This window comes from Geospiza fortis, unplaced genomic scaffold, assembly GCF_000277835.1.
Source record: "Geospiza fortis unplaced genomic scaffold, GeoFor_1.0 scaffold286, whole genome shotgun sequence".
Taxonomy (NCBI): Eukaryota; Metazoa; Chordata; class Aves; order Passeriformes; family Thraupidae; genus Geospiza; species Geospiza fortis.
Window position 1 is genome coordinate 1,478,803 of NW_005054444.1, and position 25,142 is coordinate 1,503,944.

The window sequence follows — 25,142 nt, forward strand, 5'->3', positions numbered from 1 at the left end:
GGTTTAGGATATGAGGCATATGATCCACAGAAAGGCTTCAGAAAGGCTGCAGGATGTTCTGGATGTGAGCAAAAGCAGTTATTCCAAGACAGACATTAGGAACAGCACCTGGTGAGTTCCAGTAGCAGCTAGTGTGCAGTATCTGCAGGGCTGCAAGTGACAGGCAGTAGTCAAAACAGAATTGTCAACTCAAAGTTGTGGCAGTTTTCTGTAGGATCCCATCCAACACTCCTTTTAAATCATTGGAAAGATTCCTGTTGGCTTCAGTCTGAAGGCTCCTGCTCACCTACACCCTGCCCTAGCCAGGACCCAGCTGCAAAACTGACACCAGGCACTGCTCTCATGAGAAAGTGGCCAGCACTTAGAGCTGTTGGTGGCCCTCCCCTTCCCATGCACTTGTGGGCACCAGCAAAGCCCAGCAAAAGCTGTCACACTCTGGAAGGCAGCAGAGACCTGCCTGGGCATCAGCAAAGCCCAACAAAAGCCCTGAGACACTCTGAAAGGCAGCAGGGCCCCTTGCAGGGCAAAGCAAAACTCAGCAAAAGCCCCAGGGTGCTTTGGAGGGAAGCAGGGCCCTTTGTGGGAAGACAAAAGCCATCAGATAGGGTTAGGTGGTTGTGGTTAGGTGTAGGGATATGTTTAGAGTTGGGGTTAGGTTTTGTTACATGGTTTGGGGTTTAGAGTTAGGGTTAGGTTTAGGCTTTGGAGTTTAGATTTAGGAGTTGGGATTAGCTTCATGGTTAGCATTAGGGTTGGGGATTATGGTTAGGTTTTGGGATTTAGGATTTGGGATTTGGGATTTAGGTTAGGTTTTAGGATTTATAGTTAAGGTATGATTTGTTTTCTGTCTTGAGTTTAAAGTCAGGTGGTAAATGTATGGTTACAGTGTTAAATTTAGAGGGTTATGTTTAATGTTTTGTTTTATAGTTAGGAGGTGGAGATTTGATTTAGGTGTTGAAATTAGTGTTCATTTTTAGAGTTTGTTTTAGGGGTTAAATTTAGGATTAGGATTTAATGCCTTACATCTTAGATTTAGCATCATTGTTAGGGTTTATTGTTTGGGTTAGGGCTAAAGTCAGCTTTTGGGTTGTGATTTAGAGGGATGGAGCATAGAAATTGATAAGATTTGTAATGGACATGGTATCTGTATGTATAGACTATTTGCCCTTGTTCTACATGCTGTTTTTAGAGGGCAGTGAGAGTTGGAAACTGGGTGAGTTGATGCAAATAGCAACAGGTGTTTTGCCTATCACAAGCAAGATTTTGTCAGCAGAATTGGCCCAGGCACCACATAGACTGCAGCTAGAATACAAGATGGTTTAGTAAAAGTGTGAACTGTCTAGACCCCTTGATAAGGATTTGAGAAGCCAGTCAGGCATGCAAGTGATACAAATCCAGGAGGAATTAGTGCTGCTTTGGAAGACAGGCTCATGGAGCAGGCATGCTTTCCTGACTAAATGAGAGAACCACTGGTGTCACTCGAGAGATTCATGGAAAGCAGTTCATGCAGCCAGAAATAGTCAGATGCACAAGTAGAAGAGTGGCAGAGATGTCAAGGAATGTATCAGAAGCTGCAAGATATGATGACTAACAGTAAAAGTCTGCTGCTCCTTGTGGGAGCAGCAGATGCCAGTCACGCCAACCATCACTGGTAAGAGAATCCCAAATCATATCGGCCAGGCTTTACTCTGATGTCCTTAGCATGTGTTAAACTAGTAGAGAAAAGAACTAACAAAAAAAAAAAAAGCAAAAATGCATGCAGACGGTTTTTGAGAAGCACAACAGGGACAATGACCAGTTCGATAAAAAAGGAAGAGAGTCAGCAGTGTTTAATCCAGGAAAATAGGCCAAATGGGGTTGTCATTGCCTTTTAAGTGTGGATAAAGGTATATTTTGCAGTTGGGATAGTGAATCAGTAGCCATGTGGCATGGAACAAGCCCTGATCTGGTGCATTTTTCCTAGAGCTAGTTAAGAATAGATAATGTATTTTTAATATAGCTATGCTTTAGTATGGAAATTAAGAAGGAATTAAAGAAATCAAATAAACCCAATTGTTAAGTGACTTAATAATCACCTTTAACATTCCAGATGAGTTCACAGCTCTCTAACTGGAGCTGATGCTACAAATTCTCATTTGGTGCAAGAGAAGCAAAGTTAATGGGCTGTGTGGTGCCAGGAGTCAAGGCTGATGATGTGTCTATGTTTAATCACTGGATTTCAAGTTGGAAGAAAGGAGCTGACAGAGCAGAAGACTTGGTGCTGTAATTCATCACAGCATTTAAACTGAGTGTCAGGATCTCTGATGAAGCAGCAGAGGGAACAGGGATGCAGCTCTAGCAGCTGGAGTGCAGAGAGGAGTGGCCTGGCCAAAAGAACAGGGTGTGCAAGTCTGGTTACAGAGTGTACACCAAGAGATGGTAAGCATTGCCATTCATATAATATAGCTTAGTGCCCAGAGATGCAGTGGCAAAGCCTGAGCCCCTGTCAGTGCTTTAGGCATCTGCACTCAACATTTCTGCGAAGCTTTCTTAGAACTGAGAACTCTAAAACTGTTTTTGCCACAGTTTTCCCAAGAAAATACTTCTGTTATGCTCTGAGCCAGCAAAAAGCAGCAAAATCCAGCTTCCCAGAGTACAGACAAAGGGAACAGAGCCCTTCTGACAAAAAACAGGACTGGTGTACGCTGGCATTGAGGCAATGAGAAGGGAAACATTTGTGGTAATCTTTGGAGGTCTTTGAAGAAAACGCTGTTCTCCTGTCAACAGAACAACTGGAGATTGTTCACAGAGACTGTCTTGTGAACAGAGTGTGTTGTAAAGTCATTAAAGGGGTAGCATAAATTTATTACAGAACCAGAAATTGGAGTGACTAGGGCCAAATAGCAGAACAAGAACAAAATGCCCACTCGGCACATCAGGACAAGCAAGAGGGTCCACTGAAAGGAGGGATATCTCAAGTTGAGGCACTCCCAGTGACAGCTTCCAGCACCCACTTGCCTTTTTCTCACTCCCCATTGAATGCCTCAGCCTAGAACTCAGCAAGGTTAGGGGCATGGGAGCCTCACCCTCATATCTCTCTCATGGCAGCAAGTCTCCAGACATGGGGAATGCAGCCAGTCACTGACCAGGCTCTTCAGAGGCATGTAGAAAAGGCAGCTCCTCACTCAGTGCTTTAAATCTCAGGACTCCTTCCTCCAAGTCGATGCAACACTAAAGAAGGAGAGAGACAGTTATTTTCTGGACAGTTATTTCAGATAGCAAATCTCATGATGTCTATGACTGGGGAGAACCTATAACACCTCTCTGGGTTTGTAGAGACCTTACAGTTTTCCTTCTCTGTCCCACATGCTGCCTCCTTGCTCCAGCTCCCTGTAGTGGGGTTCATCTCCAAACCCTTCACAGGGCCATTTTCCTCCCTTCTTCCTATAACCCTCTCTGAGTTGATGTCCTCACATCCCTCAGCCATTCAACCCATTGTTTTCCCTGTTTTATAAGCCTGGCGTGTGGCCACGAATGTGTGACAGGCAGGAGGCAGCTTGCTGCAGCCATATCCTGAGCCACCCAGGAGCCAGGCTCAGCAGAGCACTGACCCTGAGCCAAGCTGACAAAAGGACTCCTTCCACTCATGGCCAGTGAGTGTTAGACACTGAATGTGATCACACAGCTGCACTTGGCTTAAAGCAAGGACACAGCTTGTTCTCATCTGCCTTCCAAGGGCAGCACAGGTCTAATTCGTGTCTTTTCTTGTCTCCTCTTCAGTTTCCTCTTGCTGCTTGCACGTTGTATGGTCAGGAATACAGAAAATGGGAGATGTGATAGTATCCTACTGAGTGTTTTCTTTCTTAAAACCTTTAAGAAGGGCTGGGAAGGAGTCAGTGACTCAGGGCATACTGCACCCAGTCAGGCAGCTGTGTGACAAGCATTGCCCTGAGAGACCTGGACATTAAGTAATTTTGATGCTTAAAACAACCAGATCTTGGAGAGCTTCCTGAGAGGAGCCTTGCAATAAGCAAGGAGTTGTTCCTTACCTTAAGAGACAACAGAGTCTGGAGGCCAATGCAAAACTCCAGCATTTCATCATCTGAGAAGAGAGAAGAGGCTGATCAGGCTTTAGGTTATGTAATACTGCCTCATTAAGGAAAGTGTCTCTCCTGTAAAAGGATATGAAATACAAGAACGTCTGATTCATGAATTTTTATGAATCAATATAAAGCAGATTAACAAGGAAAAGGATGAGTTAAATGCACCAACATTAACAAGCAGGTGGTAGCAGTGACAATAATAAATCTCTCTCTTCTGTCACTCACTGATGAGCCTTTAAAGGAGGTATTTAGGCACAGTCCTGAAGATGGTCAAAATGAACTTTGCAGCTGATATGAGAAGGAAACTATGATTATCATGACTACTGTGAGATAAATTTGAGGGGGTGTGTGTTATTGTTTGAAACTTAATATGAGATACCAGAAGAGGCTTGTGAGATCCCATGAAACTTACTGTAGGCTGTGTAAGGGAAGGACAAAAGGCAGAAGGCAAGCAGCATGGTGAATCAGGGGAGAACAAGCATGGGAAAATGGAGAGGAGAGGGGATAAGGGTCCCATGCAAGCAGGCTCTTGGTTCAGTTTTCTGACCAAAGCCTGCACCTAATGGCTGCATTCTAACCAATCTTATTAAATAATTTTATTAAGGTTTTTTTTTCCATATAACTTGTCTGTCCTACTTGTAACTGCTGCAAGTCTTCAGTGTCAGCAAACATAGAAGATGCCAGGGGTTAAAGTGGTAGCTAAGGGGAATTCCCACGTCCTGGAGTCTGCAGTAATCAGCAGCCACTTGTAATTTCATTAGCACTTCACGTCTCCTGGAGGCCTGCTTGCCCTGTAACCAGTGGCTGTAATTTATAATTTATTTCTAACCACATAAGTGAGAGCACAGAGAGATGTAAGACACAGGTGTGGCAATTCTGCTCCTTCCAGGCAGCCATTTCCATGTTCCAACAAAATGGGTAGTAGGTAGTAGCTATGGGGTAAATTCACCTGTTATGGTGCTAGTACAGATTCCCCATGAAGGGCAAGAACAAGCAGAGTGGAAACCAGGAAAGAAGAGCAAGCTGGAGTGTGTAAGAGGAGGAAGGTCTTTCTAGATAACTTAGGAATGTGGGAAGAATGTACATGAAAAGAGGGAGCAAGGGAAGACTTGGAAGATGAACAGGATTCACTGAAGATGGGGAAACATATTAAAGCAAGAAGGTAAAGCTGGAAGACTAATAGGGAGAAAGACCGGGGGGAAGAAGACAATCATGTTGTTTTCAGCATATGCACAGCTTGATGTAAATGCAAACATGCAGCCTTTCTGCTGTTTCTGGGCCTGTCTCAGTGCCCCCTGGCCTGACCTTGTCTCCTATGGCTCCTTCCTTCACAGGGTCCTGCTGCAGGACACTGAAGGAGACTGAGCACTCTGGGGCTTCCAGGTTCTTTCAGGGTGCTCCTGCAGCAGAGGCAGAGGAGCACACAGAGAAGCACTCTAGGAAATAAGCTGTACCCTCTGTTACTTTCTGTGATGACTTCCAGACAGCCAGAGATACAAGTGCCCATTCCACAGGAGAATATAAGGCACAAGAGGATTAATCAAGCCATCTGCAGAATTTTATGAAAGGTCCATTTTAGAATCTAAATGAGAATTCTTTACATCCTTAGTTAAGACTGAATAAGGACCTTATTTCTCCCCACTGTCTTCTGTCTTCTCTGTACTCTTCCTATGCCCTTTGCCTTTGGTTACATTGAGGGTGTTCACTTGTATGGTGATGCTGGCCTGCAGTGGAGGTGGCCAAATCACCAACCTTCCGCCATGTCATGCTTTTTCCAAAGGTCCTTTAAATGCCCTTGGCAGGACAAGAGGGACACAGGAGAAACAAGGGAGAGGAGGGACCGGCACTCTCACCTACAACCAGTGCTGAACACAGCACTGTCTCCTGGCCAAATTGCAATTCCAAATGTTCTACTCGGCCAACAACGCTGGGGATGGGAGGAGAGAGGTCTCCACAGTCCATGGCAGACGCTTCTTCCAGCCTGTGGGACACAAGACGTGTTATTGCCTCAAGGAGAGGAAGAGGGGGAAAACCAGGACTTCTCACTGATGGCAGTTCTTCTGTGTCTCACTGGGAACAGGCCCACAAGAGGGGGAATCTCTTTCATAGCGTATGCCTGGAGGCAGATTCAACCAGCAAAACCTCAGCACCAGCCACCAGCTGGGCAGCTTTGCTTTGCAGCACATGCAGGCAGAATTGCACAGCTCTGCCTCAGAGCCTGGGGTCTGCACACACCTTTGCCAGTGCTCTAATGCCTTTCTCTGTAGCCCACCCTCTGCATGTTCTCCTTAACAGCCATGCCAGTCATTATCCCTGGGGATGGGAATCCAGAGTGCCTGGGCTCTTGCCACGGTTTTTCCTTTAGCCATCCTTCCTTTTATAGTGTGCAAAGACTTACCCCAGCTGGTTTAAACACCTCTTGGAGATGAGGTTTGGTAGACATCCAGTGTTAACCATTGCTTTCAATACCTGATCTTGGCACTAGAAAAAACAAAACAGATAATTACTGTAGGCTCAAAATTGCCATATTCACTCCTCTGACAGCGTGACTTGGATTTTCTGAGCAACACAGCCAAGTTGTGGTGTTTTAGGCAGTAGTGAGAAGGCAAGAGTTTCATCCAAGACAATGGTGGTTTCCCCAGTGCTCTGCAAATCGCTCTCAAACACTTCTTTTTGAATTTGTCTTCCTTCATTTGTATTTGATTACCCAGACACTTATCTTAGTGTGACTTTAACTTAACAGTGTTCCAGTCAAGAGATGCACAGTTAGAGAATTTGTTCATAAAACCAACATAGACTTTGTTAGCAGAGCAGTAATGCAAAAGTTTCAAAAGGAATACAAGTATGTGCTAGTTTTTCTGGGTTTCTTTGTGTTGCAGGGACCAATGTCCCAGAGCTAAACGTTTGTTTTCAGTAGAAAAGCTGCCAGAGGGAGAAGTCTGAAGGAGAAGCAGGAGCACCCAGGACAAACGCACCTGAAATGAGCTTGAATTTAAGGCAGTTCCCAAGATAACTGGCAAATCCATGTGACTCCTGGATCCAAGATACAACCTAATCAAGAGATGACTATTTTGTGTAGGGCTTACATCATACTCCTGTATAGCTCTTTAAGTTTGTAAGACATGATATTACAATAGTCACAGCTGGTGTCATTTGGCAAAGGGGCATGCACCCTGCCCTGCACCCACGTAACCTGTGCGTGATTTTACTGGAATAATTCCCAGTGCTTTGCTCATTTAATTTCTTTACCCCTTTGAACATGAAGGGGAAAAGAAGATAAGGTTGCCATCTGTTTTCTGTCCCCTCTGCAGAGAGGTCCTTAATGACAGGCCTGAGGTGATGAAGTAACAGCAGGTCACATTTATTTTAGGGGGTCTGAAAACATAGGGTCATCCAGAACATCAATAAGAATTAGGCTGAGGAACAAAAAAGGAGGAACAGGACTTAGTAAAGGAACAGGAAAAGATGGAGTAACTGTCATCTACAAAATATATCTTTACCAATGGTGCCTGATCATACCTATTCTTGATGGCCTACTTCTTCAAGGCTCTGTCTTACACCACTGCCCAAAAAAACCACCAAAAAAATCCCACCCACAAAATTTTCCTTTAGGGGGCTCATTGTATTCCTACTATAATTTTTGGTTTTCCTGTGATTCGTTCTCTTCCATCCACTATGGCACTCTGTGACATGAACCACTCAGAAGCAGCAACAAACCTGCCACTTCTTCTCTACTCTTATGCTCAGTCCCAACAAGTTTAAATGCTTGAACACCTTAATCAGACCAGCATGGCTATGAGGGACTCTGGGCAGCACCAGCAGGGTCAAGGAAAATGTCTCAATTTCCTGATTTCTTATCTAAGCCTGTGTATGACTATTAATCATCACCGAGAGCTGCATCCAGTATTTCCAAGATTTCATTTTCCAAAATGTGCTATCTCTGAGTAGTTATAAAGAGGAAGAAGAAAACAACTCCTGTGAGAAATACTGGAATGCTGCCAACAGAAAATACTAACAGGGTCCGTTTCATCCCAAACCATTCTGTGAATCTATGGCAAAATCTCCCTTCTGATTTTAGAGCTCTGCAATGTCTGTGCTGCCTGGTCCTCCCTGACTCATCAGCCCTGCCTGAAAAGACAGACGAAGCAGAGAGGCAAGATAATTTACTGAGTGCAGGTGCATGCCAAACATCTGCTTCCACGTCCTCTCTACTCAGAAACAAGACCTGGAGCATGGATAGCAATTGCTGAGGAATCACTTGGGAGCAGCAGACTTGAGATGCATGAGCTGCTGCTGTTATAATAAGCCTAAGCTGTATCACTAGGCAGATTACTGAGTTTTGTTTCAGAGCAGGCTGGGAAATCTGCAAGTTAGAGACTTGACAGGATATAATAGGACAGTGATGATTCTGTAGAAAACAACATTTAAGTTCACTGAGTGTAAACAGCTCTTCACCACTAACCATTTCCCTAGAGAACTCACCAGGAGTCCTTGGTCCAGTGTACCAAAAATACAATGCAGGCAGCTCATAAGCACTGCAAGGCTTCTTGGACTAGAAGGACTTTTCATCACTTTATCCACTCTCATCTCTACTCCAGAATTTTCAGTCAGTTATTACCAGTCACATTTATTTTTTATCTAAATGTCAGTTATGGGAATTTCCAAGAAAGAGGAGAAGGGGAATCAGTAAGGATCACTATAATGAGCTGTGTTTCCTGGAATTATGTCAGTTCTAAAGTCAAGAAGCTGCTTTAGCAAACAAAAGGCTGATCAATCCCAGGTTGCTTTGGCATAGAGGAAAACTGGCCTTCTACAACAGTGAAGTCTTTCAGCATCTATTTCCAAGTCAATAAGAGACAAGCCCCACCATAAAAAATAACAGCTTGATTTTATGTTGCAGAGGCCAGTCATGACTAGTTTTCCAAAGTATTTTTCAAAAACTGTCACAAAAAGGGGCAATTCTGCTGAAGTACCATCTGGGCAACCCACCTAAGCAAATAGGAAGGTGAGTGACTGCAGTACAACTATTACAGACTAGGTCTGTCTGTGATCTCTAGGACTTAGAAGGCCTTAGACATAGGGCAACTAAAGCCTGTTAGAGTGAAAACACTTACTGCCTGAATCTCCATGTACCACTGAAGTCTACACATATTCGGGTTTATTCTCTAGTCAAATTCAGTTACAAGTCAGGTGATGCATTTGTTACCACTTTGAGATTTTCAGCATACTTTCCGTGTGTAAATGATAGATTATCTTTTCTCAGGAGTCAGGAGAAAAAAAAGACTTCTCTGGGGCTGTGCTCCATTTCTAATAAAAACTGCACTATAATCAAGCAGATCTCCAAAAGGTACCAGCTCACCTCTCTGGTTCAAATGAACTGGCAGCCTGAATCCTATTTCCTGCCACAGCTCTGTTACTGACAGCAGAGGCTTTTTGAAGTTCACAAATGTAAACATCAAAAGCAGCAAGACAAAAAGAAGGGGAGGAGAGCTTCCTTTCCTTCACTGTAAGATCAAGTGTGACAAACAGTGACTGGCTCCTAAGAAGGGCAGAAAAAGAGAGAAATGCCTATGCAGAATTCAGGGAGCATTACATGCAATGTTAGGTCTATTTCCTTGCTTGTGATGCTCATTAACTTTCCTCTGTGAGGGAAAATAAAATGTGGGTGACAGCTGGGGTTCAGTGCATTAGAAACACAAAAGGGAATGCCCGGTGGACTGTAACACTGACTTAGCTACTGCTCCTGGGATACAACACCTGTACATGCCTGTCCTGGTTCAGTGTGCATGCCTGACAAAAACCCCACCCTTTATCACTAAATTTCCTCCTGCAGAACAATAAGGAGAGGCTATTAAAGAAAAAGAAACACCTTTATTTGCTCAAAACCAGGCTCCAAGTAATTGAAGAAATTATCCTGAGAGCCATTCATCCTACTTGTCTGTCCCCAGGTGTGGTTATGTTAACCCAGCTATATTAAAGTCTAAAATGCAGGGTAAGCAATGCCTGATTGCAGCAGTGAAGGCTGCAAAACAAACCAGACAGTGGCTTTGCTTGATACTGAGATATCTGATCTAAGCCTTTCAGAAACTTGCTACCAGGCTGTGTTCCTGTTATAATTTATTGTGCTAAATGAATTTTCAAAGGTATATATGTTTTTCTTGGAAGTGTAGCCTTTACACTCAGATATGGGAGACGTTCTTTAGGACAGGTAACTGAACTAAAACCAGCTTTAAAATGGGTTTTGTACAACAGGTCTGTATCTTGGTGAGTCTCATATCTGCATGTTACTGTGCAGCTCTAACCATCCAGCCCTCTTCCATGGGCCACAGTTTTTGGATGTGCTTTCTCTAACTGCAGGGGCCAGGGAGTAGCGTGCTCTGTGGTATAGGAGGATATAAGAAGAAAAGGAAGCTAAAAATACTGCTTCCATCAAGAGATGCAACTGTGCTAATTTGGAGCGCAGTTAGCCACTTTCTGAGGAGCTCCTTTGACACCTGAGAGAATCAGACTAGACTGGAATTAGTTAAATGTAAATCAACTAGAGGCACCTGTCTTCAAGAGATAAGGAGACATTCCTTGCTTCTACATGCAGTTCTGAAATACCTCATATTATGGGAAAGCTGGCCTTCAAAGGAAGGAGATGTGATTATGGTAATTTATGTTCAAATATGGGCAGCTAGAAGAAGGCATGTAGCAGAAAGGCTTTCCTCTGGCTTTTGGAAAACCCGCATCCAGATTCTAGGAGAGGCCATGCATGAAATCTCTTCTTTTTGGCTGCAGCTGGCTTTGCAATTTATAACTCAGCATGGCTCTTGGGAGGAGGGCAGCTGGAACTCAGTGCTGCTGATTTCACAGTGAATGGCAAATGCTCAGTGTTGTTGCCTTACCTGGCACTGTATTAGCAGGGGTGAAGTCTCTTTTCTCCTGTCCTCTCCCTTTTCCATCTTTTCATCCTGGTCCTTTGCCAGCGGAGATTGAACCCGTGCAGACAGAGCCCTGGCCTCGCCCCGCAGCTTGTTCAGGTTGCCTTCCAAGAGGCGCCGCTGGACCACACTATGAGGCTGCTGTCTCCATCACAAAGAAAGAGAAATCCCAGCTAAGTATGGAGCTAAGGACAAGGATATTTGCTAGCCCAGGGATGCAGGTTGGAAATCCTTAACCCAAATAGACGTCCTGATGAAAGACATGCTTATCCAAAAAAACTTTCTTTAAATCTCAAGATTTTTTTTTGGTAGCTGATAATTTGGTGTTAAAGTGTTGGGATGTCTGTGACAGGCAGGTCTCTGGGATGCAATTATTGAAGGAGAAGAATATGCCTGATGCATGCTCTCCCCACACATGTCTGTTCCTTCAGCTAAACATGCACTGGAGAGTCTAATTTCTAATTAGAAATTTTGAATTAGTGCACTGCACAATCCTAATTTCAAATTAGTGCACTGCCTGCTGGGTGTGTGCTGACATCCCACCAGGCACATTCACACCTTCCAATGTGGGAGGGCACGAGGAACACAGCATGTGTGTGGTGCACATGTGGGCAAGAAGGCAGGACTGCAGATATTTTAGGTGTACCAGCAATTATTTGTAGTGAAGCAGGAAGCTCCCCGAGGAGGAAACTAAAACAAGCTTCTAATGTTGCTTGGAGTCTGTCTTGGCTCCCCACCATCAGATGCTCTAGTTTTGCCCAGTATTGATCCATCCAGTCCCTGCACAGCTACTGAATCAACAATGGGCAACACCAATGGAACAGGTGCCTGTTGGAGGTAGCTTTTTCCTTTATCCATGTACTCAGCCCCATGGCCCTTCTGCAGGAGTGCAACTGCTCTGGGCTGGCCATGGCATTCCCAGTAACAGCAGCCTGTTTGAAGAAAGGCAAACAATCTAAAGGGGTTAATGTGCCGCAGCTTAAATTGTTGTTTTCATCTCTCTGAAGAAAAAATTAAGTCATCTCCCAGTTGGTGCAGCAGTTTGATGCAGGATCTTGTCAATGAGCAGGCAAAATACCTGAACTAGACCAGACCTGCCAATGAGCTGGGCTGCATTAACCCCACAGGTTCCTTGTGTTTCAGACTAGCCTCATGCATGGCCAGAGAGCTGAGGCCAGACAAGTGTGCAAGCTGCAATTTGAAGCACCCTGATTTGTCAGATTTGCCCAGTGGTCGATGCAGGATGGCTGCCACTGGCTCTTTGGTCACACTCAGCATTGCCCTTTGCAAGATGCCAAGCTCCTCTTGCCTCTGCCTCCCTGCCACACAAGGGGTGAGAGTCAGATCATTTACTTGCTGCATGAGAAACACTGCAGCAGTTGAAAAAATGGGGCAAAAATATCCCTCTGTTCCTGGTCTTTTCCCAGCCTACTGTGCCAGCCCACAGCACAGCTGGCCCTTGTGCTTAGCTCCCTAAATACTCTGAGCACAGTGCCAGTTTGGCTGCCAGCTAACATCTGGGCCATGGGAAAAGGGCAGGGAACAAACAGCAGGTCCCCAAATTCCCATCCTCCCTCCTGCCTCTCACAATCTGGCATGCAAAGGACCTTTCCCCCTTCCTGCAACCTTTCCCACAGAATGAGCAAGCTCTTTGCAGCTGCCACCTCTGCCCCCTTCTTGTCACTCAGGCTGGGAAGAGGCCAAGTGCTGGTGGGGATTAGCTGAGCTTTGGGATTTTGGAGGCATCTGATTCAAGAGCAGACTCCCAGAGCCCTGCCTATCTTCTCTCTCACCAGTGAAGTGGAGAAATGGAGAGAGCATTGTAGCTCTTGGACTGGTCAGAAACAATTAGATTTAGGATGGTAAGGGAGGATGTTGTGAGTGTTGTGGCCAGGAGCTGGAAAGGATGCCCTCTCAGGGCACTTAGAGGGATCAAAGATTCCCAGTGCAACTTAGGGAAGGTTCAGGTTCTCCAGTGTGAAACCTCCAGGCCTTGCTATGATTAGTGACATTGTGTGAGCTGGGGATCTTGATTTTTGAGAGGTGAGAAGCCAGATCTTCAGGCCTTCTTGATACTTCCAGAATATTTTAGCTCATGTAGCTACTTTTTTTTTTCTTTTTTTTTTTTTTCATCTTAAAAAACCCCAAAACTGCTCATGCTTTTTGTTGCAAAGGTGGAAACATGAGATCTCCACGGAAATATGTAATTACTCATTATTGGAGGCATGGTGGGCCCATCAAAATGCAGGCACTTCTGGATGCATTGCATAAGCTGAGTGCACACGCAGAATACACAGAAAAGAGTGGCAAAAAGTAACAGCTTGTGACTGTAAAAGAAAGTAGGTATTTTATTTTAAATTACATGAGGCCTTGCTCTAGTTTTAGGACATGGAGCTGCCACAGCTGGAGTCTCTGGCACTGTCAATGGAGACTTGTTTTGGGGAATTAATTAAACTTTCCTCCCAGTGTCAGTGCTGTAGGAGTCAGGAGTGTTTTACTCTATCCAAATCAAACTCTCCAGCACATCCTACTGCTGCTTCATTTTCAGTATATTCCTTTTTTGTATTCCTGTCCTCCAGGAGGGAGCCAGATCAATTTAGGAAAAAGAGATGGGGTTTTCATAGTGCTGGAGAAATGTCTAGAAAAATAAGCCAAAAGCATATTTGGGACTCTGATTTGCAATGCCCAAAACATCACAGCAATATCACGGTGTCCCACTGAGTTGCAGGAACCTCTGAATCCCACTTAGAAATCTAAGATCTGGTTCTTCTTTTGCTCCAAGTTAAAGCAGAAGAGGAGGTACCACATTGACCCCAGGTATGGCACGGTGTGTGTGAACTTGGCACAGTGGCCACACTTTGTTTTGTGCCCTCTAACACCGGAGCAAAATGTCCGTGTCAGAAAAACACATCATGCTTTATTCACTGCTCCTTAGGTCCATGGTAAAAATGTTTCAGCTCTTCTGGTATGGACCAAACATGAAGTTGCAGTGGGTTGCAGTGACTGAACTGAATTGTCAGCATACAGCGAGTTCTCCTGCCTGGAATGGTTATTTCCAGCAGGAGAGCTCCTTGTGGCAAGTGATTTAGACAAGAATTGCCTTGCTCAAGGAACCCCTTAGGGCTTCAGGGTGCTAGTTGTCACTTTGAGGCATGGTGTGACAGGAGTCAGTCCCAAAGTAAAGCTGACAGATACCTGTCTTTGTGGCTGGGGTCAGCAAACCCGCACCAGAAGTCTCAGAAGTGGCTCATCCCCATACCCTGCCCAGGGATGGCCCAGGGGCACGCTGGGCTGCGCTCCAGAGGGGACGTTGGAGCTGCAGCACTGCAGGCCCCAAGGGCCAGCACTGGCTCTCTGGGCTCCAGCGTGGCCAGAGCTCCTTCCCCACGGGGAGGAGAGTCCCTGCTCCTCGCTAGGACAGCACTGATGTGACATGGCTCTCGCCCTCCAGCTGTGACTGCGTGCAGGGCCAGAGGGACAGTCCACACCGTCCCTGCTGACAGCCATGAGTGCGGCTGCAGAGCAGGAGCGACAGCTCAGGGGCACTTGGAGGAGCCAGCAGGTCCCTGCCATGCCAGGTACTCTCAGCAGCTGCTGAGGGAGCTGAGGGAGCTGCAGGGAGGGTGGTGGGAGCAGCAGGATGTGCCAGCACGGGAATGTGGCACTGACCCCTCGTCTGCAAGCCGCTGCACCCCGAGGTTTCAGCAGGGAGGATCAGCTCCCGTCAGTGCCAGGTCCCACATGTGTGTGGCCCTGTGCCACTGCGTGCCCCGGGAGCTGGGAAATGACTGGAGGCACACACACAAGAGCATCTGTGGTGCTGCTGCCATTGTCTGAGGATACAGAGGGGAGCACAGACTGCAGGCAGGGACAAGATCATTTATGACACCCACTGCCACAGATGGAACAAGTGATTGTGCCCCCATCACAACCAGACGTGAGCCCTCTTTTGGGAAAATGGTTTAGACCTCCACATCCTTGAGCAGTTTAACTCTACAGTGAAGTAGAGCAAAACTGCCAGAGCAAGGAGAGTATGTGTGCAGTTGAGCCAGTAATAGATCCTGTGGGAATCTGCTTCCAGCCTCGGGGAAACCCTTCCAGACCACAGACTGCCAAGGCTGCTGGAACAGACCTCCCTCCCTGATGCTCCCTGATCCACGTCACCACAAGGAGATGCCCACAGGCCTTGCTCCGGTGCCTCCTCCCCAAAGGAGTCATCCAGAGTGTCAGGTGCTGCATCTGCCTGCCTGCCTGGTTTGCAGTCCTGCCCTTTGCTTGCCCCTCCATAAATCCAGAGAGTGGAGGAAAAGAGAAAAATGCAAAAAGGTGACAAGGTCAAACATAAGTCTCTCAGAATTTCATTAATTGTACTTCCCTCCCTTCTGAGTCCAGGAAGCATTCTGCTTTTGAGCTGGATCATGCAGGGATACATGGGGTCTTTCAGAGATGTCCCACATGGAAATGTGTCACATGAACATACAGAGGTATTGGGTGAATGGAAATTTGGATTCTGGAGAGTCCTTCCAGTCTATGCCTGCTTGAGGTGTTTGGTTCCTATGGGGAGGCACAAGAAGATGGATGCAAGCAAATGAGTGATTAATTCTTTCCCCTCACCCTGACCTGCTTCTAGATGATCCTGAAGGGAAGTTTCATTTTTGCTGAACCTATGATCCTTTCACAAAGCCTGACAGCAGCTCCCAACTGGAATGAAGGCTATCAGGAGAACCCCCTCCCAAACGGCATCCCACTGGACTCACCAGATCCTTGGAGGTGCCAAGCCTTGTCAAGCCATCCAGGGGCAGCAGATCAGCAGAGTCCTTGTGCACAAACTGGGTGGCCTGTTTGAGGCGCCTCTTCTGTTGCAGAATGGCTTTGTTCCTCAGCTCCATCTCACACTCCTGTCGCTCCAGGTCGGGAGCACCCTCGCTCTGCTTCTCTTCCTGGTCTCCTTGCCCCAGTGGCAGGGGGCAGCTCTTCCTTGAGCTCATGGTGAAGGTTCAGACAGAACAGGTCCTTCTTGGTGTGCTGGGGTGTTCCTTGAACTCGTCTCCTGGTGTTTGCCCTCTGGAAGCTGACTCAGTCCCTGATCTCCTTTCCCTTTCTCTTCCTCACGTCTCTCCTTCTCTTCCTTTCTCTGCCTTTCCTCCTGCTCTCTTAGTTATAACTCACCCATCTGTGAAGTCTCTCGGTGCCTGTTTCTCCCTCTGTCCTCTCCACTCCTCCGTGTCCCTGTGCTCCCGCCTCTTCCCCTCCCTCACTTCTGCCCTGACTGCAGCTTTGCCTCCTCCAGTCCGTGGGTCCGTGTCGTAATAGAAAAAGCCCCGCGTCAGAAACCGCTTTCCATAAATCACGGCAGAGCCGGCAGGATGCTCGGGCTGGAAAAATCCAGCAGCAGAAGGATGGCCCCGCTGGATGCTGGGGGCTGGACTTACCTCGGCGGGCTGCGCGCACGCACCGCGCGTGTCCGTGTCCGTGTGTGTGCCCGCCTGTCCCCGGCTCCTGGGGACACGCTACAGCAGCCGGCGGCAGCCTGCACGCTCCACTGCCTCTGCCAGGGGGATTTGATGCTCCTCCGTGTGTCTGTAAATCCTGGCAGCAGCTCGGGTCAGCCTGGAAGATGATGCAGTGCCTTGGTAAATGGGAGAGTATCCTCCTCAAGGCTCCTGGCAGGCATGCCCAGTCTCACTTCTGCAGAGAGTGTCGTGCCTTTGCAATCGGCTGCGCTGAAGGACTGTTCTGTGTAGCTTGAATGAAATGCTGAAGGTCTGCTTTCTGCTTCCAGCCAAGGCAGGGTCTGTATTGTGCCCGACTCTGTCCCCATTTCCACCCCACTCTATCGAGAGCAATTCCCTCTGATGTTGCAGGAGCCTACAATCACTGGCTTGTTGATACCAGCAGACTTGGCTCCCTGTTTATACCAAAAGAGCCCTGACACTGCTGCAGTGTGGGATGTCTGGACCACAGCAGACAACCCTTCTTTCAGGGGAGACAGGACATGGTAGAGCTCCCTCTTTCAACTTACTGTCTCCATATTGTCCTGCTTGAAACTATGAATTTTAACTTGAACTGATGCTGTCTCATTTTGATCCCTTTTCTCTGGTTAATGTGCTGCCCTGCTAAGGACCAGGTCTGATATCAGGTGTAGGGGAGGAACCAAAACTTTACTCAGCTGTGAAGCTAAGGACAGCATTACATTTCCAGGAAAGCCAGCAAGGGGTGAAACAGCTTTCATGCACATCACAGAAGGAATAGCAGCAACTGACTACAAAGCTTACAGCAAAAAGACACTTTCTGTTGCTCCTTTTGTTTGTTTTCTATCTTAGTAGTATGTAACGTTCCAGTATTACCGGTACCAATTATTTCTGTGTTCTAGACTGTGTATAAAAAAGTGAGTATTAAATATTAAGAAGCAAATCCAATACAAGGTATTATGGTTTCCACCAAATCACAGCACTAGATTTTTCAGGAGTAGGAGTGGAAATACATTCTAACTGCTTTATACTCCAGGGCCAAACTTCAATACCATAATGCAGGCAGAGTCTCAACAACAGCTCAGAGGTGTTTTGAGCTGTCCTTATCTATCTGTGAGTCAAATTAAGAAGAGAATTTAAGTAATGGACATTTCCAGGGAACCTGTGTTCCCACAGTCTTGTTTTCTTGCCCGTGGGTTGCTCTGATTCCTGATTTACACACACTTTTGACCTCCTGTGGCCCCCCTGAGCATTCTCTGAGTCTTGCCATCAGGCCCTTTAACCATCCATGTAGACCAGTACAGAATCATGCATCTCTACTCTCACACAGGGCCAGGAGGTGCTTCCCCTCCCGCTGACTGTGAATACCTCAGCCACAACAAGACCACTGATGGTAGCAACGACACTGCCAATTTTCTTAAAGCCTCAGAATGGATCCTAAGACTGTAAAGTGCTGCATCTTAGGAGCACATCACCTACAGTCCCTGCCTTGAAGTCTCTGGGTGGAGTTACACAATTTCTGGTGAGATCACCTCCCACCCTGGATGTGTATGTGGGAATGAAGAGGAGGGAGCTCTCCTAGTTCCCAGTCCCAGCACCTCCTTGCAGCTAGCCATCCTTTATTAGTTTATTTTGCACAGCATTTTGGTGAAGCCTGATTAAAATTGGTTTGCCTTGCAGCTGGGCTGGAGCCATTGCTTGAGCAGTTCTTCTTTTGGGTCTCACCAGTTAGTCCTGGTCTCTAACTCATCAAGTATTTCTCTCTTTGTGCCTCAAAGGGGAGGAATCTTCAAGTCTTGTTTAAAGCTTTCTCTCTTCCTTCATCACTTCTGCTTCTACATATAGGTCACTTAACTCTTTATATGCTGTGATGTGTTAGTTCCTAGATGTGGCAAAAAATCCCAGCATTTTTATGGGGGTGAAATCAGCTAAGGTACTACATTCTCCCATCAGAGGCATGATAGGTTCTGGGTCACTGTTTGTTTTCTATTCAGCTATTACTTTTTCCATCCTGTTCTTCTTAAACAGAGCCCATTTACTAAGTAGGTTAGGTGATTTCTGGCTTTGTGTTTTTTAATTTTTTTTTTCAGAATGGACACTTCTATAGGTTTTATAATGAGGAATCAGACCACAGTGCAGTAAATTTAAGGGGAATTTGCAGCAGTTATACGTTTCCCAGTCATCTTTTGCAGGCCCTGAAAAATAATGTATGACTCACCAGTAACCTGTATTAGAAAAATAAAACTGATTTTGATGCAAATATTCATACACAATCCCATACACACCAATGAAATATTTTCTGATGCAGTCACATCAAATAATCATAACCCATTATAGCTTGATATTCTGCACCCTTCATACAGAAATCTTTACAGGGTGTGTAAGTGCTATTTAGACAATAGAAGAAACACTCTGCCTCCACAGAATATAAAAGCCCTTCTCCCTGCTCCAGCTGCCAGCTTGGCCTTCCAGCTCAGGCAGTTACAGGGCAGTGGGAGCTCTGGGGTAAAGGTTCCAGGTTCTAAGCACTTTATCTGCGTTCATGGGTGTTGGTCCCTGGACCTGATCACCTCCATGCCTGAGAAGCCCTGAGGAAATCAGAAGTAGTGCCCATACTTCTAAGGAAAGGCACTGAAGAGCAGCATTTCCCAGAAGCCAGTCTGCCCAGCCAAGAAGCAAGAGAGGATCAATATATTCCAGTCAGCTACTCATCTGTTGGAAGAAATTCATTAATAGTACCTGGAGTAGTAAAGGGGAGTTGAAGGAAGCAACTGGCAGATTAAAGAATGTGAGACAAAGGTTTTACTTTCCTCTGCCAGGAGCATTAGAGAGTATCCCAGCTGTTTCAGAAGCTGCTCAGTTGAGGGCTTTCACTGGTTTGGCTTTAAATTTCATGGGCTGATGTTCTTCTGCCCCAGATTTTCCTTATATCTCACTTCTGGGAAGCTTTACCTAGCCTAATAACTCCTCTTTAAAATATGCTCCTGCTGCTTTTACAACTTCTAATGGTTGCTTCTCTTTCTTAGAGATTTCTTTTCAGCTTTGAACGTATCTCTTTCAACAGTTTGGAAATTATTATTTTGTCCCCCTGAGATTTGACACAGTGCAGGTGGGAGGGTGGATTGTAGATTGAGAACTTCATATTTCTGTTGTGACAATCTGGGTGCTTACAGAGCTCAGCAGTAGCTCCCACATAATGTAACCAGCACAGAGGTTGTTTTTACAGTACGCCAGTTTCCAGGGCACCATCTCAGTAGTAGTGTAAGCTTCAAGTGGGTGTGAAAGTGACCCTGGGTATAGCAACTGTGTCAAAGCCAGGAGATTCCTTGTGGTGGATACTGCAGGGTAACAATGAGGCAACTTTCTGCTCATTCTCCTGCATTCTCACAGCCTGTGCAGTCTGTGGATGCACAGATGGTGCAGAGGAGGAATGAGAGGACAAACCTTACTCAGGCAAACCATGCATGTTTCTCTCTCCCTTCCACCTCTGAAAAAGATTCTTTGAAAAAGAAAAGGCTCCTCTGCTTTGAATTCCCTCCAGTTTGTCTATTTGTATAACAAAATACCTTTGTATTCTTGAAATAATAAAAGATTGCAGTATTTATATCTGTGAGTATGTCTGGCAAGTTTCCTTGAGATGTCATCTCAGATGTACATAATGTTTAGCTCAGCTGCTGGACAGCAAAGTGTGTCCTGCCAGCAAGGTCAGTAAGAAAGTAGAGTAGTTTGCTTAGTTAGGTAATTTAGGGTCAAGTCTCTGTAGTTATCTGCCCTATGGGATAGATTTATAGTTGCCCTGTGGCAAACTTGGAATAGTGTTGTCTAATATGAAATTCTTCTGCTGTATAACTATTTCTTGATCATTATAAATATAATTATGAATATAATATCATTGTAAATATAATTATTTGTGTCCTCTCTGTATTGATTTTCTTGTTTGGGCTATTTGTGTTTAAAAAGGGCCTTTTCTGTTTGGTTGGAATTATTATTGCCACAGAACTGACAGCTGATTGTGCAGCAGGCAATACAAAATTTCCCCTTCCGTTACACAGCTACACAAATCACATGGAAAGACTTTGCCTTTGCTTTCAGGAGGGGAAAGAATCTCCACCAGTGTGCATCTCCACATAGCAATGACAACTGTCTTACTCATGCTGGAACTTCTCTGTGGTCAGTATGAGGCTTAAAGTAGAGAATAATTCCTGGTAGGAATTTGCTTACCCATAAAAGTGTGCAAGAGCCAGAGATGAAGGATAGTTATTCATTTAAGGTCAATAGCACAGAAATGTGTAGTCTCAGAGATGTCTCTCCTCTGTGTGTCTCTCTGTAGTTGTTTCATTTTGCTGTCCCTCCACTTCCCACCTGTATGGACAACAATATTTCCATTATCCACTTAGCTTGAGGCTAAGAATGCACTTGACACTAACACAGGCAAGTTTTTCCAAGTCTCTACATAATGCCATAGAAATAATAATGAAAACTTTACTCCATTAAGGCTCCTTCCAGAGAATGTCCCTAGAGCTGAATACTTGAGCAGTAAAAGCCAGCACAGTTAGAGTTGCCTGGTAAAGCTTAATTTGGTATGCATATGTGTGGGCTTATTACTAAAACCACCTACAGAGTCTTGGCAAGGTGCTTTGAGTGGCTGTTTATGGGCTTCTATTATAACTTTTTTTCCATGTGAAACAGCAAGAAGAAAGAAAAAAGACAATCACCTATTCACTTTTTGCCTGTGCTCAGCTAACCATAGAATCAGAGCAGATCTCATCTTGCTAAAAATGAAGCCCAGATATAGTCCTTGGAAGGCAAGAATCTCTCTGATGGCTGTTTTTGCCTCCAGTGTCATTTCCTTTGGGGACAGGTTTTACTTTCAGAGTCCCCCATCAGATACTGTGGAAAACTTCCCTGTCAGCGGTTGCCAGGTGTACTGTGATGTTTCCTGTTTTATTTGTTTGTAAACAGCTTCTTTTGCACCTTAAAGCAGAGATCAATCAATTTCTTCATCAGTCAGCAGCACAACTTGCTGAAATTAACTTAACCAGTGGGGGAGTCAGCCACTCCAAAGGGTGTTGCAGCCCACCTCCTGTTCTTCTTGTTCTCTTGAATCATTTAGAAATGCAATAATTCAAGCATCAGTATTCACAGAGTAAATCTTTAAAGTCATGCTCCCATTGTGGATGGCTTTTCAGGGACAATACCTCAGTCCTGCTCAGTGAATTGGCACTTTCCACAGTGTATTCTCTCCTTGCTGCTACATGCAAGGAACTGGGCCCACCCCTTGTAAAAGAGTCAAACCCAAGACCAGAAATAAGTATTTCACATCTCTAATGCTTTTCTGTGGTAGCTGATCACTTTGCCCCAGTCTTAAACCTGAGGACTGTTGGATCTGGGGTCCTTATCCAACCTTTGACTCTTTATGCTCTCAAGCAACCTCAAGTTGTGCCAGTGGAGGTTTGAAACAAATATTAGGAAAAATTTCTTCATTGAAAGGTTTATCAAGCATTGGAAAAAGGCTTTTTGGGGAAGTGGCTGAGTCGCCACCCCTGGAGGTATTTGAAATGTGTAGATTGTGACACTTAGGGACATGGTTTAGTTGTGGGCTTGATGATCTTAAAGGTATTCTCCAACCTAGATGATTGCATGATTCTTTGTCTTCTGAACCCTGTCTCCATTTGACTCTTTGAGACATTTTCATCTGACCAAGATCTTTGTGTCACCCACTCCCTGCAGCCAGCAGAAGTCCCTTGGACACAAGAGAGCTCATGTTGCCGTGCTCAGCTGCTAGAAGTCACAAAGAATAAGTTCAGGAAGAAATCTCCACACACTCCAGCAAGTCTGTGCTGGGGCACACTCTGTACTGAATAAATCTCTTCTCAGATTTTAGTTGCCAGCTGACTCTGCTAAGGATGTGAAATAGATTTTTTAAAAGAATGTTTGTAACAGCCAAAAACTGGAAAATTTTCGCTCAGCTCATAAAAAGGGAAGCATCAAAGCCAAGAAGGACAACCTGACAAAAATCCTTACAAAGTGAGGAGGTGCTAGGTCTTTTCAAGAAAAGGTTTGCTACAAAAGTTTTTTTTAACCTGAGCAAAATATTCTTGTGCTCTAATTTATAGAAGCAATTGGGCTGCTTGAACTGCATTCCCTGTGTTTCCTGCCCCTTCTGTCCCCAGTGGAATAACTCTACCTGAGGCTGATATTCATTTTGGCTATTTTCTGCTCAGACAATTCAGGATTTTATGATGGAATCACCAGCACAGTAGTACTTGTAGTGCAGAAGCAGCTTTGTGTACACAATGCACATACAATGGCAGAGGGATGTGTTATCACCCCAGGGATTTGATGGATAACAATGCTGCTGTAACAATGTAATTTTATTTTTGATTTTAAGTGCTGGACTCCTTTGGTTTCCTAGCCTTTGGGCTGCATTTGTTATGTGCACCAGCTGTTTGTTACATTCTTGATGGTTAGGCCTTGGCATGATTTAAATGGCAACTGAGATTCTCTCATGGTCTCCTGACTTCAAGATTTTAATAAAACAGCAAATAAATAAAACTTGAGAGTCAGCCATGGGAAAGAGCAAAACAGCTCTTATCACTGTGGCCTGCCAGTCCCTTGGGTATGCATAGCAGAGTGCAGACTGTCAGGCACTAATTAGCTACAGCGTGGCTCAGAAATGTGGAATCAGACCACTCTGTGTCACTGACATCATTACTTGCAAATACTTGGAAAACCATACTGATGCTGAAGGCATCTCCAGAAATCCTGCAAGTTCCAAGGGATGTGCTTTATGGTGTCAGTTCTGCTGCATTCCTGACCTTTCTTCCCCTCATGGAGGAGTTGGATTGATACTAAATATATCAAATTGTCCAAAACCTTAAGGCTACCATGAGAGCAGGCAAAACTGCTTCAAACAGAAGCTTTCCTAAAGTGAAGCTTGAAGTGGAAAATACATGTTGATAACTCAGGACAGATTAGACCAGCACACTCATATAAATACTCCTAAATCAAGTGTTTCAGGTATTTGCAATATAGATGCATTATCCACAATAGAAATTCCAGCTGAAACACAATTCCAGAATGAAAAATAGCTTTGTGCATAGACAAATGTGCAATCTCAGAATTCAGAGTGAAAAACCCCAAAACATGTAAGTAATCTAAACATGTTTCTTCATGAGAAAAGTAGAAAGTTGAGATGGAATGATCTGGCCTGTTGCATAATATTATCCAAAACTTTGTCTTTATTAAAATTTACAGAAAAATACATCAAATGTGAAAGAATATAACGCACCAAGAAAACATACCATACTGGTAGTGATAAACAGTGTTCTACAGAAAATATCAACAATATTAAGAGATTCTTTCTAAGTGCAGTGAAGATGAGTTTTTTTCCCATCCGTTAAACAGTCAGGGTTCTAATGAGCTAATCTCCTGTTTGCAACCACAGATGAGTACAGTAAACCTACCTTCTACCAATTACACAGCTAAATAGAGGCCCTGTTGGCAGCAACCTCCTTTACGTGCATGAGAAGGTAATAGAGACCAACAGCAGGCACTGGAGCATAAATCCATGTCTGACTGCAGCTCAATAATAATTTGTGCTGGCTCTTTTCCTTGACTTTATTAAATAACATCATTAGATGTTTCTGGTTTTAAATTTGGTGCATCAAAAAAAAAAGCAGATGTGGATGATAAATAATTCTGATTATATATTTGTATGCAAACAGTTCATCAGTGTGCTCTATATAATGACTTCCCACAGATTTTGAGATGTGGAAGAGAATCTGCTTTGCATAATCTTTTGCCTGCAAACTGTAACTGGGTATTTATTATGCTTATTTTTCCAAGAAGTGTTGTAACTGAAACACAAGGACAAATGTGTCACTTGACCTGCATCGGCAGCTCAGATTCATGGTCTTGACATTCTGAAACTCTGCTTGTTTCAAAGCAAGAAGCCAGTCTGAGATGAGTAGTGAAGCAGGACATTTTCTTCTTAATCTCAGGCAGCTAATACTTTGTTATGCCCTGAATATCTTTTTATCCAGTTGTAGCTCACCTCTTCTGGAAAAAGGGGAGTGGGAAGAGAAGCTATTTCTGTTCAGGAACCAGCTCGCATTTTTCAAGCCTGTCGTTTTTCTCTCTGAGTCTATTGTGCATTTTAAAGAGGAAGTCAGGTGCTTTACTAAAAAAGAAATTTTCACCTTTGTTAAAAACTGGACAGCCTTCTGGGAGAAATGAAGGCCTGGCACCCTCATAAAAAGATTTCTGCAATGTAAAACAGGGTCTCTTTTCTTCCATGTGGGAAAGTGATCAAGTTTTTCCACTACCAGGCAAGCTGCCAAAGTAAAAGGGTGGCAATCGTCCTTGCTTACCTCATCTCAGTGGGCATCCAGTCCTTTGCAGCTGACAAAACATAATGGGAGGAACCCCACTCAACCAATGAATGGGAATTACCTTCTCCTTTGGGTCTGTCACACTCCAGGTATTGAGCAGTTGTCAGAGGAGCAGAGCATCCACAGTACTTGCTGTCTCCCTGTAGATTTGTGTGTCCCAGATACATTAAAATTTTAATCCTAAATTAATGTTTGCTTTTACAGGCTGGAAGGTGTTAAACAGCTTTGTCTGTTATCAGAATGCAAGGACAGTCCTGGGATGCTCCTACACGT

General features: G+C 44.8%; 1 protein-coding gene across 1 annotated transcript; it reads right to left on the minus strand.

Annotated features, from left to right (window-relative positions):
* Nucleotides 1–2,701: 2,701 nt before the first annotated feature.
* Nucleotides 2,702–16,104, minus strand: NRIP2 (nuclear receptor interacting protein 2). The gene is made up of 6 exons (XM_005427410.2): nucleotides 15,763–16,104; nucleotides 10,970–11,146; nucleotides 6,481–6,563; nucleotides 5,936–6,063; nucleotides 4,029–4,081; nucleotides 2,702–3,210 (listed from the first exon to the last, which is right to left on the minus strand). The coding sequence occupies exons 1-6, from the start codon at nucleotides 15,991–15,993 to the stop codon at nucleotides 3,118–3,120; spliced, it is 765 nt and encodes a 254-aa protein (XP_005427467.1). The 5' UTR covers nucleotides 15,994–16,104; the 3' UTR covers nucleotides 2,702–3,117.
* Between the last annotated feature and the right edge of the window lie 9,038 nt (nucleotides 16,105–25,142).

Excerpts from the sequence above, each read along its gene's own strand:
- NRIP2 (XM_005427410.2), bottom strand. The coding sequence starts at position 15,993 with ATGAGCTCAAGGAAGAGCTGCCCCCTGCCACTGGGGCAAGGAGACCAG. Across the intron at positions 11,147-15,762 it reads TTGGCACCTCCAAGGATCTG|CAGCCTCATAGTGTGGTCCA; the intron begins GTGAGTCCAGTG and ends TGATGGAGACAG. Across the intron at positions 3,211-4,028 it reads AGACTCTGTTGTCTCTTAAG|TGTTGCATCGACTTGGAGGA; the intron begins GTAAGGAACAAC and ends CTCCTTCTTTAG.